General features: G+C 44.8%; 1 protein-coding gene across 4 annotated transcripts in view; it reads right to left on the reverse strand.

Annotated features, from left to right (window-relative positions):
- Positions 1-15,559, reverse strand: part of LIPA (lipase A, lysosomal acid type) — a 38,135-nt gene that overhangs the window by 9,342 nt on the left and 13,234 nt on the right. For 3 of the 4 annotated variants that reach the window (XM_043925681.1, XM_043925682.1, XM_043925684.1), the window contains 5 exons: positions 8,196-8,394; positions 6,937-7,046; positions 4,255-4,391; positions 2,007-2,153; positions 1,069-1,140 (listed from right to left, as the gene is read on the reverse strand). In XM_043925681.1, coding sequence (XP_043781616.1) covers positions 1,069-1,140; positions 2,007-2,153; positions 4,255-4,391; positions 6,937-7,046; positions 8,196-8,394 — 665 coding nt within the window. Of the gene's footprint in view, positions 1-470; positions 747-1,068; positions 1,141-2,006; positions 2,154-4,254; positions 4,392-6,936; positions 7,047-8,195; positions 8,395-15,559 lie in introns of those variants that run through there. The other variant, XM_043925683.1, reaches the window with a different exon arrangement.

Here is a 15,559-nt window from a genome sequence, read left to right on the forward strand (position 1 = left end):
CCAGCTAATCCAATAGCTCTACAACAAACCCAATCCACCTTACTTTTTAAAAACAGTATTCTATTAAAACGTGTATTTTTAAAGGCAACTCACATGATTCTGATGCAGACAGTGACTGCCAGATATTTGGAAACTGCTATCCAAGACACCCACTGCATCTTGGTTTGGTACTTAAATGGTGAGTTATTTCATATTTAAAAAGAGTCTGGGGGAAAAACTGTACAAAAAAACATGCCCCAAGGTAGAAATAAGTCCTTGGCATATTGTCAGGTGGAAAAAAAAAATCAAGCTATAAGAGAGTAAGAAGAAAATAAATCAATCTATTTCTATAATTATGATTTCTATCTATATCTTTACTACTTTCTGAAATGATATGCAGCCAGAAACAGTACAATGCAGAGACATTTCATACCCCTGCATGCACATTTTCTCTGTGGGGGATTACAGAACGATATTATCTTTCACCTTAAAAGAAACTTTATTATTATAGCCATATGTAATTTATATTTTCTAGAATAAACATGCATATTTTTGTGATATGTGATCATACAATCAAAACTCTATATTAAAACTCAGTGACTCATTTATATCCATGACTGATTTAGCTGCTCATCCACTGATGTTTCAGATAAACTGTGTTCATGGGTTAATGCTGAAATGCTCCGTCTGCTTAGTCGCTCAGTCGTGTCCGACTCTTTGTGACCCAGGGGACTGTAGCCCAGCAGGCTTGTCTGTCCATGGGGGTCCTACAGGCAAGAATACTGAAGTGGGTTGCCATGCCCTCCTCCAGGGGATCTTCCCAACTCAGGGATCGAACCTGTGTCTCCTGCAACAGCAGGTGGATTCTTTACCACTGAGCCACCAGGGAAGCCCTCAATAGCTGTTTAGTGAATCTGCATGTAATGCAGTCAGCCCAAGGAAGGATAACACAGACAACAGTGACAAGAGCCCAGGGCACTGGAAGGAAGGCAGCCCAGATGTGTGAGCAGATTTTCTGTTTCTTGGAATGCACAGAACTTTCCAATGCTGATTTTCTACAACCTCCCACCACGCTCCTGAAATGCCTACCTGGCTCCAGTGTATCATGTTTTGCACAGAAGTTCCGGCAGGATTGTGTGTTGCATACACAGGCACTCTAGACTGCAAAATAAATATGTGGGAATAAAGAATGAAAATAGCATGAAGGAGGCATTGATAATAAACATAGTTTACACTGGGAAGCATTAAAACTACAGAGCCATAACCTCAAATACATGAGCTTGAGAGCCGGAAAATATTCTTTGACCACAAATGTTAATACATCCTATAAAAATATGTATAACCACACACACACAAAGGAAATACAGTAACACAGTAACTGTGGGGCTGTACCAGCTGAGATTACCGGTCATTTCTATTTTCTCCTGCATGTTTTTCTGAATTTCCAAAGTTTTCTATGACAATCACACCTTGCTTTTTCTTCATCAGAAACAAGAAAAATCAACATCCCTTAAAAATTTCCTAGAGCCTTCATTTCAGAATTTTAAAACTTATTTTCAAACTATAACACAACAAATTACAAATGTAATTGGTAATTACCATACATTAGTACATTGCTGGCCAAGGGTTTACATTTTATAAAATAAATAAGTAAATGTATATAAATGGGTGTTTGTGTGTCAATGGACATTCCAAAATTTAAACACACCTAAATGTGTCTATTATTTTAAAGAAAAAGTTCCTGAAAAAATATAAATATCAGAATTTAAGTGATGACCCATCTCCTCACTGCATAGTTTTCACACAGGTGCAATGTAGGAAACTGACAAGTGCTGGCCAGAGGCTAGCCACAGATGGTGTTTCAGGCACTTGCCAAGGTGGATTCTTGTGCCTCTGAAATGAGATTCTTGAGAGCTCTACTGAGGTCACTCCTGCCTCTCCCACATCCTCCAGCACAAAGACACATATTCACAGATAAAATAAAATCACTGAAAGTTTAAAGCAAGTGTTATTGTAAACATACATACCATATTCAAATTTCTCTCATTAAATCCACACAGAACAAAAAAGATATTTCCGCAAAGCTCCTTCAGAATGACATGAGTGCAAATATGTGTACTCAGCCACTTCAAAAACGCACTCTGTGGAAAAAATTCTTTGACCCCAAATAAATCCTATAAAATAAAAAGACTCTCTCAGCATTTCATTATGATGTACTGGCCTCCATGTCCCGCCTCACAAGCAGACACATGTCACCCACCTCCACAGAGGGACTCAGATGAGCAAGGGCAACCAGCAGTCATTCAAACCAGGATACATGTGTGATATGCTTACTAAGGCTATAGCAGATGTCACAGATGTTAAAGTCTCAAATGCAAAAATGAAGGCAGCAAATCAAATAAGTCCACAGAAGGCTTTTACAGTGGGAAAGGGCCTGAATGATCCCTCATCCCAGGGCCATCCCCAAAAGGTTTCATCTGACATTGATAGATGGCTAGTGACTTCTGAGAAAGAGTTGAAACTGTAATTGGTCAGCAATGTGTCTCCTTAGAACACATATGTCTAATCCAATTCTACTGGCCAGTGTGCCAAATCCTGCCCACTCCTTTTTGGGGCTTTTTAATATTTGATATAAAATTTACCATTTGAACCATTTTTCAGTGTTCAGTTCAGCATCAGTATATTCACACTGTTGTGTGACCATCACCACTATCTATCGGTCTTCAGAACTCTTTCAGTGTCTCAGACTGAAACTCTGTACCCATTAAGCAATAAAGAACGATGCCTCCTCTGTCAGCTTGCCATTTTTATAAAGTTTTATTAGAACACAGCTGAGCTTATCTCTTTACACATAGTCTCTTGCTGTCCTCACATGATAATGGCAGAGTTCAGTGGCTGCAATGGCAATGATGTGACCCATAAAGCCAAAAATATTTACAGAAAATGTTTGCTGACTCCTTGTGTACACCAGACCTGATCAATGGCCCCTGGACCTGTGCTCAAGTATTTCTGGGGTAATCACCATGCCTTCCAGGCAGATCTTCATGTATGTACATAATATGAAACAGGAAAAAGATCTTCCTTATAGTGAACTCAAATTATCTCCTTATAATTTACACTTTTGCTACACTTTTGCCACACTTTTGCTACACTTATCCACAAGGATAAGCAGAATGAAAAATTCAAATGCTTCCAAAGGCAGTTTTATGGGTTGAATTGTGTCCCTTCCTCAAAAGACATTCCCTTTATCTCCCTATGTGACATATTTAGAAATAGGGTCTTTATCAAGGTACTCAAGTTACACAGTTGGATACTGTCTACATTAAAAAAATATGTTTCTCTCTGGACCTATACAGGTATGTAAAATCACCCACAAGGTCCATAGAAAAAGACCCCAAACTGAGCACCATGAGGAAGGTACTAGGAGAAGCCTTGGTAGTTGAAGGTACTTTGTTTGTAATCTCTAATTGTTTACAATGATAACTGAAGCTTCTATTACCCAAGGTATTTAAAATAAATCTGGTTAGAGGGGCCCATATCTTATCTGCCTGCCTGACCAGTGGTACCGAGAATCTGGATTCTGAGGTCAGAGAAGGGTCTGTACATCCTGTGAATATATTTCTTAAATGACCAAGAGATATGTATACATTAAGTATATATTCCTGTATGGGGTTTCCAACGTGTGTGTATAAATGTATCATGCCCAGAATATAGATAGTGCATCTGGCCTCAGCTGGTTCTCAACTTCTCATAAAAATTACTGCCTCCTTGAGTACAGCCTGGGGGCTTCACACATTGATCTCTGATGACGTTATCAGCCTGTGCTTAGGGGTCATATAATAAAATATAATAGGAACTGTGTCTTTAGATCACCATCAGTGTGGCCAAGGTCGGGCACGGGGAAGCTCCTGTCTCCCATCTCCTGCCTACTCCTCTATGCACAGGCCCATCCTACAGAATAAAGGGCAACTTCAAGGAGGTTTAAGCTGCCTTTCTCCTGGCCTTCCTCGTGCACTCTTTCTTGGCAGGCGGGGCGCTGCACTGATGTGTTAACCATGAGAACAGAAGGCTCCAGTGTAGAGTTACGGATACCTTCACTGACTCCCCAGGATCTGGAAGTAGGGGTGAAGCAGGGAAGAAAAATCATGGAAAGAAGGAAACTCACTACTCCATTGGTAGGGGAGGAAGGCACGCATTCTTCTACTAAAGGCCAATTCTTCAGCACCAAAGGACATCTGTGAAGGAAGGGAGTGGGGGTGGGGTGGGTCCAAATACCTTGAAAGCAAGATCTGGAATTCGTGCTAATTTAACTAGAGGACTAGTCATGAACTCAGCTGAAGCCACAGGAGCCAGGGCAAAAAACATTTTAATCTTTTTGGCCAGCTCAGGGATCCGTGAAAACGCTATAAAACCTGTGAGAACAAAAGGAAAAGAACAGAATTCCATCTTCAGGACTTCCCTCCGCAAAGGCAAGGTGGCGGGGTGGGGGGGGTGGGGGTGCATGTCGCCCTCTAGTGGCAACTGGAAAACCACGCAAACAATATGAAAGTCGTTTAGGTTTAGTTGTGCCTGACTCTGCCACCCCACGGACTATACAGTCCATGGAATTCTCATGGCCGGAATACAGGCCAGAATACTGGAGCGGGTAGCCAATCCCTTCTCCGAGGATCTTCCCAACTCAGGGACCAAACCCAGGTCTCCCACATTGGGCTTCCCTGGTAGCTCAGCTGGTAAAGAATCCACCTGAAATGCAGGAGAGCCCGGTTCAATTCCTGGGTCGGGAAGATCTGCCGGAGAAGGGATAGGCTGCCCGCTCCAGTATTAATGGACTTCCCTGGTGGCTCAGCTGGTAAAGAATCTGCCTGCAATGCGAGATAGCTGGATTTGATCCCTGGGCTGGGAAGATACCCTGGAGAAGGGAACGGCTACCCACTCCAGTATTCTGGCCTGGAGAATCCCTTGGACTGAATGGTCCATGGGGTCGCAAAGAGTCGGACACGACTGAGTGACTTTCACTTTTACTAGATATTGAGTACAGTTCCCTATGCTATACAGTAGTAGGTCCTTGTTGATTATCTATGCAAGCGATGCCAGGAAGCAAAACTAGAAATGAGGGCCTCTGAATGCCTATGTAGCTTTCCCAGGTGGCACAGGGGTAAAGAATCTGCCTGCCAACGCAAGAGACTCAAGAGACACGGGTTTGATCCCTGGGTTGGGAAGATCTCTTGGAGAACGGAATTTTCCAGTATTCCAGCCTGGAAAATTCCATGGTCAGAGGAGCCTGGAGGGCTTATAGTCCATGGGGTTGCTAAGATTTGGGCACGACTGAGCACACATGCACACACAGAACGCCTATGTGTGCACACACTGAGTTTGGTTAAATTAGTAAATCAAGTATTTGTTAAGTGCTTGTTTCAATTTTCAACCTAGATATACACTGGAAGAAATCCAAGTTGCTAGAACCAGGAGACGTTTCCCATTCCTTTATGATGTAAGCCAGAGACTGAGGACTGTATTCCTAATAGCTCCACTCCACGGTCTCCATGCCTTCATCACTAAGAACGATGTACAAAGGTATTCAAAGCAATCACCATGGACTCAAAAGGAACTTACACATTTAGAATCCTCTGGCTCTAAAACCCACTCCAATGTTCTTGCCTGGAGAATCCCAGGGACGGGAGAGCCTGGTGGGCTGCCGTCTATGGGGCTGCACAGAGTCAGACACGACTGAAGCGATTTAGCAGCAGCAGCAGCTCTAAAATATCTTTTAGCTTCCTCTTGGGTCACTTCTTGCCTTAAACGTGGCCCCAGAATGTCAATTTTGAAAGCAGTGGGGCAAAGGACACAAATAAACAAGTCAAGGAAGAAGGAATATAGATTAAAAAGTGGTTAAGTCCATTAATAAGAAGGGCAATTATGTCCGTGTCACTTTTTGCTTGAAGGCTCTCAAGCTGGCAGAGAGGGGAGGGCTGGTAATGAGAGCAACGCTACTTGACCACATATCTGGAGACACTTTAAAGCATTTTTACCTTTCATATCATAGTTTCCGTCTAGGAAAGTATTCTAAGGAGATTGTGTGATAGGAACACAAAGATATTAGTCATAGCTTACCCTTAAAGGGGGAATTAAACCAATTATGACACAGGTCTCTAGTCCCTATTCAGGGGAACTCGTTTGCTCAAATTATGGGCAATTTTTTTTTTCTTGAAACTTTGCTAAATTTTGTTTCTATTACAATGAACACATATTACTTTTATCATCAGCATAAATTAAAAATACTTGTGAGTTTTAAAAACTGTAAATAAAGTATATTATGGCATCCTTAAAATTAGCTTTAGTCTATTTCACTTAAAAAAATCAGCACATTTCCTTGTTTTCTTTATAAAAGTCCCTACATTTATAAAACTTCTTATCATCTATCTACCCTCTCATATCCCCATAGTATTTAACTAGGAAGATATGTAACAGGCTGTGTGTGTGTGCATGCTCAGTCGTGTCCTACTCTTAGTGGCTCCCTGGACTGTAGCCCGCCAGGCTCCTCTGTCATGGAATTTTCTAGGCAAGAATACTGGAGGGGGTTGCCATTTCCTACTCCAGGGGATCTTCCTGTCTCAGGGATTGAACCCACATCTCTTGTATCTCCTGTTTCTCCTGCAATGGCAGTTAGATTCTTTACCACTAGTGCGACCTGGGAAGCCCCATAATAGGCTGTGGCTTACATTAATTCCTTCAATCATGGGAACCATATAGAGCATGTTTACCTATTTAAGTCTGAATTTCCAGAGAAGACTCAATTTTACAAAAATTCTTTGCCCTTTTCATTATTTCTGCTTGGCATTAAAAAACAAACACAAAACTCCATCTGAACTAACATTTTTTAATATTTCACTTTTAAGGGCAAACACAAATTCTGTAACAAGACATTTTATCAACCTTCCATTTTTACTATATACATACCTATTGTGGTGCCTTGAGAATGACCCACATAATACAGTTGTTCTTGGCCAGTTTTATTCAGAATGAAGTTAACTGAATCTGGTAGGTCATAATTTGCCATCTCATCAAAACTGTAATCCAAAAAAAGGAAACTTTCCATGGAGACATTGCATACAAATACAACAGCATACAAATATCAAGTGTGTGGGTCTGATAAGTCATTGCACGCTGAACACAGCTGGGTACACCAGTCCTGAGTACAGGAAACAACATTACCAGGATTGCAGAAGCTTCTCTGGGCTTCTTGATAACCATGCCTCCTGAAAGAACCACTTTCCTCATTTTTCATAAAACAGTGTGATCCATTTTTTAAATTTTCTATGAATGGGATCAAACAGTGCATATCTTCCTGCATGAGACTTCAGTCTCTGCCCTTGCATATAGCTGCCGGTTGGTTACTGTGTCAATACATCACACTTTATTTGCCCATTCACTGCTGATGGGCATTTGGGAGTTTCCAACTTTTTGCTATTACAAATAATGTAACAACAAATATATTCCTGGCCAGGCCTTTGGTAGAAGCTCTCCTTGTGTTTTATGGCCTTGGGTGGGTTCTGGAATTACAAACGGGAAGCAAGCCCGAAGGAGTCCCCGGTGCTGACTTTCTCCAGGGCCTGGAGCAGGGACACAGCCCTGAGCCCGTGTACACGTGTGCTATTAACACCTCTCCCAACGTGTCAGGCTCTCTGCCAGCCTCTTTCCAGCTTGCATCCTCTCTGTTAAGTCCCCAGTGACCTTACGAGGCAGGTATTCATTATCCCCATTTTACAGACACAGAGGGCTTCTGCCACATGCATCCTTAATGTCATGCAGTGATTAACTGGTCCAGCTGGAATTAAGAGAGAGAAGAGACCTTCTGGAAATAAGAAAAGTGAACATGTGGAGGACATGTTAATGAAGGAAAGGAGAAGGTTATGGGACACAATTTACTCAGCAGAACCCACACCACCAGGAATGCCAAAATAACTAAAAATTCCTTATTGACTCTAATCCTTCAATGTAACCATTTATTTATAATTTACCTTACTGCTATTTATTAAATTCCTAACATTTGGACTACATGTTTATGAAGGAAGGGAGAAGGTTAAGGTGTAGAAACCTTCCATAAACCATTGCTTTCATGTCATATGATCTTGAATTCCCCATCTATTTGCCTCCCCAATATTTACACTGAGGGTACCAAGGAAATAGATCCCTGCCATAATCGACTCAAAAGATACCTGAAGGCCCAGAACTCATCCTGAGAAACTGAAAGAGTCTTGTGTTTCCGAGACCAGGTGTTTCCCCTGCTGTTCCCCATCCACACGTCAAAACCAGCATCTGCCAGGATGAAGCCCAGGCTGTTGTTGGGCAGGTTTGAGACCCAGTTACTAGAGTCTGCCAGCAAGCCATGCTGCAGGAACACCACTGGTTTGGGACCTGGAAGGCAATCATGTTTAGGAGTTAGCAGCACAAAGCATCAAAACTGACATGATATCATGCTAACCAGAGAAGTCGCAAAAGATCACAAAGCAAATGATGAAACAGAAACAAAACACTGAGGTGGTGTTACCATTCAGGGGTAACTGTACTGCACATAATGTGTGAAGAGAGCATGGGAGCTGTTTTTCTTGGGCACATGAAGACACTTCTCACCCATCAATGGTGTTTTGGGACTGGGCCATGGGAAACGTGAAAGTGGAAGTTGCTCAGTCGTGTCCGACTCTTTGCGACCCCTTGGACTATACACTCCATGGAATTCTCCAGGCCAGACTACCAGAGTGGGTAGCCTTTTCCTTCTCCAGGGGATCTTCCCAACCCAGGGATCGAACCCAGGTCTCCCACATTGCAGGCGGATTCTTTACCAGCTGAGCCACAAGGGAACCCAAGAATGAGTAGCCTATCCCTTCTCCAGTGGATCTTCCTGACCCAGGAATCGAACCAGGGTCTCCTGCATTGCAGGCGGATTCCTTACCAACTGAGCTATCACGGAAGCTCATAGGAAAGATGATTGAACATTAAAAGACCAGGAAGTCAGGCTGACCAAGGAAAGACCTTAGGGGACCAGTGGGGCCCCTCTTGGGGCCTTGCTCCAAGAGGCTCTGGGGCTGGTCCTCACTAACAGAAGGCGCGTCTGTGCTCGGTGGTGTCCGCTGGAGAGGGTTAAGCAAAGGCAGGAGGTTAGCACACAGGAAGCGAAACTCCTAGCTGCTGGTTCCAACCTGTGCCTCTTCAGACACTTAATGGAAAACCTGAGGCTGTGTAATAGCCAACTTTGCAGGGCAGAGTCTTGAGAAAGGAGGACGGGTTCCAGGGGGGATGGGAGAGCCAAGGAGGGGACAGCAGGATAAAGGGTGGGGCAGCCAGGACTGAGCGGGAAGGGGAGGCAGGTGCCAGTTTGTGGGGACCAGGAGTCAGCTCCCTACCTTTTCTTGAGGGAATATTTCAAATGCCTCTGAAATCTCTCTACACTTCCCTCCCTATCCCCCCAGAAGGTTCAAAGGAGAAACGTGGGAGTTGGCAGGTTGAAGATATACCAGGAAACTCTTTAAACACCACCAGTAAATAACTTCTGGATTCCCACAAGCAATTAGGAGCCACGGATGCTTTTGCAAGAGGTGAGCATGAAGCCCAGGAAAGTGCAGGCGGCCAACTCAGGCGTGTGCCCACCACACACGGTGGGCTGAGGGGCCAATTACGGCAGCTAAGGGGCTTTCAACAACATCTGCAAATACCTCTACTGAACCCGGAACCTGCCATTTACCCCTGCATGAGGCTTAAAACATTCCCAGACCCCTTGCTCTATAATCCATGGAAGGGTTTCCCAAACCTTTATTTGGTTTGTATTTACGCTCCTGTATTTATCCTACATGTTGAATTTCCATGGACTTGGCTTTGCCTAAAACAACCTCTATTGCAATCCATGGTTAAAAAGAGTCTGTGTGTAACAGAAAAAGAAACAAAGAAAAGTGTTTCAAAATGAAACAAACTACCTGCCTGGATTGCAGTAGTGATCCTTTTAAGCAGGGCAGGGTAGGGTAGAGAAAATTCAGTGACTTGTTAAGACACCAGTCATAGGGGATGGGAGTGGATCAAAGTCACGTTTTTTTTTCTAATTCTCTTTTTGTTTGTTGGGGTTCCCCCACCCCTCACTTCAAGCTGGATCCAAAAGCTCAATGAACCACAGATATAAAAGGTGACACCAGACAGGAAGAAAGGAGTGAATCTGGTCTTCCAAAGTCAGGTGTTTTCAAATCTGGAGGATCTGGGCCAAGAACTGCAAAGGGGAGGGCAGACCCCATGGCTTTCTCCTGGGAAATCCCAGCAGGTGAGGAAAGGGGCTGGCAGAGAAGCACATGGCTGAGAAACGGCTCCGCCTGACAGCAACCTCAAGCCTCTCAGCTCCGTCCAATTCAACCATCGGAGGAATGTTCACTGAGAGCTTCACTGGATACTAAGCAAAGCACTGGAAGTTTAAAAAATAATAATAATAATAATCAAATGATTCGAAACACACATTACATTTTCTGTAAACCCGTCCTGGTACATACTCCGTGTCAGTCACTGAGCCAGATTCAGGGATAAGAAAGTGGGTAAGCAGTGCTCCCCATGGAGCTTCATTCTAGTCAAGGAGACAGACACGATTACTTTCCAGCCCCGTGTGGAAAGGGCTAGACCACCACACAGTAAAACTCAGAGGAAAGAGAAAGTTCACTCAGCCAGGAGAGGAAGGGTTGAGACAAATCTCAAGTGACAGACAGACTCCCCACAAAGGGCTTGGCAGCCTCGCTCTGCAGTAACCTGGCGCTGCATCCCGCGCCTCAGCCAGACGGGACCCCAGAGGGCACTGTAGAAGCTCTGACGCAGAGCGGTTTGGGGAACTCCCGGCAGGGAGTTCCTTGTCTCATCTAGGCACAGAGGGGATATGAAGGACTTCCTTCAGGGGCACACATCCTTGCAAGTGGGGCCAGCTCCCCTTCCTCCCAGAATGAAAGGGGCCTCTGAGGAAGAAGCCACACAGAATATAACCCACTCAGCTTCCCATGCCCGTGACTCCGTGAGACATGATGGGCCACCAACAAAATGAAAATACTAACAAATCCAGGCCTGGGGTGGAAAATGGGTGCTAAACTGCTTGTCCCTTCCCTCTGACATTTAGTGAATGCAAAATGGTAGCAGAATAGACAAGGGCACTGGGACAGTCTGCCAGCTTCTCCTACCTGCTCCTACCTGGCTCCCATGAGATGGGACAGGGGGAGGAAGGAAGGCACTATGTCATCTCTCCCAACCTGCCACCAGTAAAGGATCTGCTGGAAAAAGAAGTTTCTCTCTAGGAGGGTTAAGCCTACTGTCATTCACATCTTCCAGTGAATTATTTTAATCAGATTTCTCTTCATCCTGCTGAGAAAAACTGACTGAAGTAATAGCTAGCTATTACTGTGCACCCCTGTGTTCTAAGGCACTGTGATGAAAATCCTATGAAGTCACTACTATTTCCATTTAGTAGAACAAGAAATTATGGCTAAGAGAAGTCAAGTCATTTGCCCAAGACTGGATCAGAGTTAGTAAGTGGGGGAGCTGGGATTTGAACCCACATAAACTAATGCCAGGGTTTGTACTCTTAAACTGTTTTGCTACGGGAAAGGCTAACAACAGACAGTCATTCTACAACACACGGAGGCCCTCAGGCAACGACACGCAGAAGAGGGAAGTTATTCTGGAGGGACTCAGACCAGGTGCTTTGAAGAAAGAAATCTCTAGTGGATGGACAGAGGAGACAGCATGGGAGGCAGAACCACAATATTCCACTTTGGAAAAAGAAGTTTCTCTCTAGGAGGGTTAAGCCTACTGTCATTCACATCTTCCAGTGAATTACTTTAATCAGATTTCTCTTCATCCTGCTGAGAGAAGCTGATTGAAGTAATAGCTAGCTATTACCGTGCACCCCTGTGTACACAGGCGACTGTCCCAAGGACCAGCCTAGTCCACGCATGCCAGCACCTGCAGCCTGGTCTGTCTGAGAAACAGACCAACACAATGGGACCAGGGCTATCTTTCCTGAAAAGCCCTACTGTGAGTTTGTCCAAACTGGCTGTATGAAGGCTGCAGGATGAGGAAAAGGCCTATGGGCACCTTTAGCCCAGAGAAGGTGAGTGACTTTATCAGTTGCCTATGTAGTCAGCGCAAAGCCAGCAAAGAGATGCAATCCCGTGATGGCCCTAATAGGGCCAAACATGGGTGGGAGCCAGGAAGGGATTACTCAGGCTTCAAAAATGAATCTGCTGAGCCCACAGCCACACAAGAGGAAGATGACCGGCTGCCTACGGAAGTTCCTCCCACCTCCCAAGGCACTGGCCTTCTCCACCAGGGCAGTGCCCGGACGGGCCTCCATCACACTGGAAAGCACTGTGAGAACTCAGCTGAGGTCCAACGAAGAACCGAAAGGAGGAGGTGGAGGAGCAGATCACAAAGATCAGGACATTGGCATGAAACAGTCTTTGGTTCTTACTGGGTATGAAACCCTATAGGATTTACTCAGCCTCTCTGGAATATAGATGTTCTTATCTAAAGTGGGGGATGACACAGTGGTTGATAAATAACAGTGACTTACAATAATAATAATAAAGTTACTAGAGTAATTAATTATTATTAGAACAGCTCTGTGAAGAAAGACGACATAAACAGGCATTCTTTAGCCCCGGTAATATAATCCCAGTTACAGTAAGAGCACTAAGTGTTGACTGTGTCACGTACCATGCTAAACACTCTACATGCACCATCTCAGATAAGAAACCACACATCTCGCTGAGTTGGGGCAGTAGGCTAAACAGTGGCCCATCAAAGATGTTGTATTGTTTAGTCGCTAAGTTGTATCTGACTCTTTGAGATCCCATGGACTGTAGTCGGCCAGGCTCCTCTGTCCATGGGATTTTCTAGGCAAAAATGCTGGAGTGGGTTGCCATTTCCTTCTCCAGGGGATCTTCCCAACCCAGGGATCGAACCCAAATCTCCTGAACTGGCAGGTGGATTCCTTACCACTGAGCCACTGGGGAAACCCATTCCTAGTTCCTGGAACCTGTGAACATGTTACCTTATATGGCAAAAGGAACTTTGCAGATGTGATTAAGAATCTTAAGATGGGGTATCATCCTAGGTTATTCAGTAGGCCCAATGTAACCACATGGGTGCCTGTAATGACAAAGGTCAGAATGAGAAAGAAACTGGAAAATGCTACTGGCTTTGAGGATAGAGAAGGGGGCAGGTAAGGTGGGTAGCTTCCAGATGCTGGAAAAGGCAAGAAAAGGGATCTTTCCCAAGTGCCTCCAGCAGGCAGCCCTACCTTAATCATGGGACTTCTGACCTGCAGAACAGTAAGATAAAAAAATCTGTGCTGTTTTAAGCCACTAAGTTTGTGGTGTTTTGTTATAGCAGCAATAGGAAATTAAGGGAATAGTTGGGTGCTAGCTTTTACCCTCATTTTTCAGATAAGGACTCTGAGGTACAGTGTAGCTAAGTCATCTGTGCAGAGTTACACAACTGGCAATCCTAGATCAGGACGCTCTGCAACCCCATGGACTGTAGCCCGCCAGGCTCCTCTCTCCACGGGGTTTTCCAGGCAAGAATACTGGAGTGGGTTGCCATTCCCTCCTCCAGGGGATCTTCCCAACCCAGGGACTGAACCCAGATCTCCTGCATTACAGGCAGATTCTTTAAAGTCTGAGCCACTAGGGAAGTCCAGATCACTGCACTCACATTTCACAGTCACCCTGCTAGAAAGCTCATGACCCTCAGCAGGAAGGAACACAACAGTACTGGGATTACAGAGCAGGGAAGAGAAATACCCCGTCCTCAGGGCACCTTTCTCCCCAACAGTAGCCATGGTCACGACGATTGCTAAGCAACAAGAAGGCAGCAACCATTCTGTCTCATTCACTGCAGCATCTGTGGCACCTGATGCTGAGTCTGCCTGCATCACTGCAGGTAAATTGGATAAATAAATGCAATAGTGAAGGAATGAAGAACGGAAAGGAAAGAAAAAAATAACAGTGCATACTCAAAGCTACGGATTTTCCAGTAGTCACATACGGATGTGACAGCTGGAACATAAAGAAGGCTGAGCTCTGAAGAAATGATGCTTTCGAATTGTGGTGCTGGAGAAGACTCTTGATATTCTTTTGGACTGCAAGGAGATCAAACTGGTCAATCCTAAATGAAATCAACCCGGAATGTTAACTGGAAGGACTGGAGCCGGAGTGCCAATACTTTGGCCACCTGAAGCGAAGAGCCAACTCATTGGAAAAGACCCTGATGGTGGGAATAACTGAAGGCAGGAGGAGAAAAGGGTGACAGAGGATGAGATGGTTAGACAGCATCACCAACTCAATGAACATGAATTTGAGCAAACTCCAGGAGATAGTGGAGGACAGGGAAGCCTGGCATGCTACAGTCTATGAGGTAGCAAAGAGTCAGACACAGTTTAACAACTGAACAACAACAACAAATCGACACACACACAGATACACCATGTGCATTTCCCAGGGCACAGCCTTAATTAGAGCTTACTATGTACCCACGAAGGCACTAGACCATTTATGTTACTCTTCCCACATTATAGATGGGGTCTCTGAGGCATAGAAAAAAAGAAATAATTTGCCCCAGGATGCAGATACAATTAGTATATGGTGGAGCTGGGAACCGTGTGATCACGTGACATTAAAGTGCCCATTACCTCCATGCCAAACTGCCTTTCTGCTTTCCACACCCTTCTCTGTTACCACAGCCTGCCTTAACAGAGGTGCCGTGCCTCTGAGCTCCGGATGATCCTACCCCACTGTGGTCATCATAAAGTGTAGATACTTTGGTCAACCCAGGCCCCAGGAGGACCAGGACTGCACTAGCAGGCAGACGAAAACCCTGGACTGGAGAGATTATCAAGTAATCCAAAAAGGTCTGGGCCCTCTGAGAGCTCATAGTCTAGTGGGGAAGCCCGAGATTATAAGCATCATCACCCACATAATACACTACTATTTATTGTCTTAACTGTCTTAACTGCTGTAAGGGAAACACACAGAGTTATGGGAATGTGTGGCCAGAGGCCTGACTGGGTGTGAGTGGCTGGGGAATTCCTCCCTGATACAACACTGAGGTCAAACAGGAGCAAGACAGGGCTTGCTGTCTTAGGCAAGGGCTAAGGGCTTCCTCTATAGAGGAAGGAGGGGTGCTGAGCCAAGCATCTCCTCTTTTCACTCTGACTCTGCTCCTGGCCCCAATCTGCAAATTCAAAAGAAACTGCCGTGCAGCTAACACTGCCTCGCAGCACTCAGTTAGGCAGAGGGTCTGAACATAGCCCCACACCCAGCGCGTCATCAAGGCCCAAGGGCATGAGCTCAGAGAGCCAGAGTCAACAAGTCCAGGCACTGACTAATGGCCCTACGTGTGTCCAGTGCCACCCCGGGGGGGAGGAATTGCATCCCAGTTGATCAAGGCCTCTGTTTAGCTTGGGAGGGCACTGCATTTTGGAAACGGTTTCCTTAGGAATCACATATAAGAACAGAAAATTCAGAAATTGGCTGGAATCCTAAAACATATAATCAAAATTAATTTA

This window comes from Cervus elaphus, chromosome 15, assembly GCF_910594005.1.
Source record: "Cervus elaphus chromosome 15, mCerEla1.1, whole genome shotgun sequence".
Lineage (NCBI taxonomy): Eukaryota > Metazoa > Chordata > Mammalia > Artiodactyla > Cervidae > Cervus > Cervus elaphus.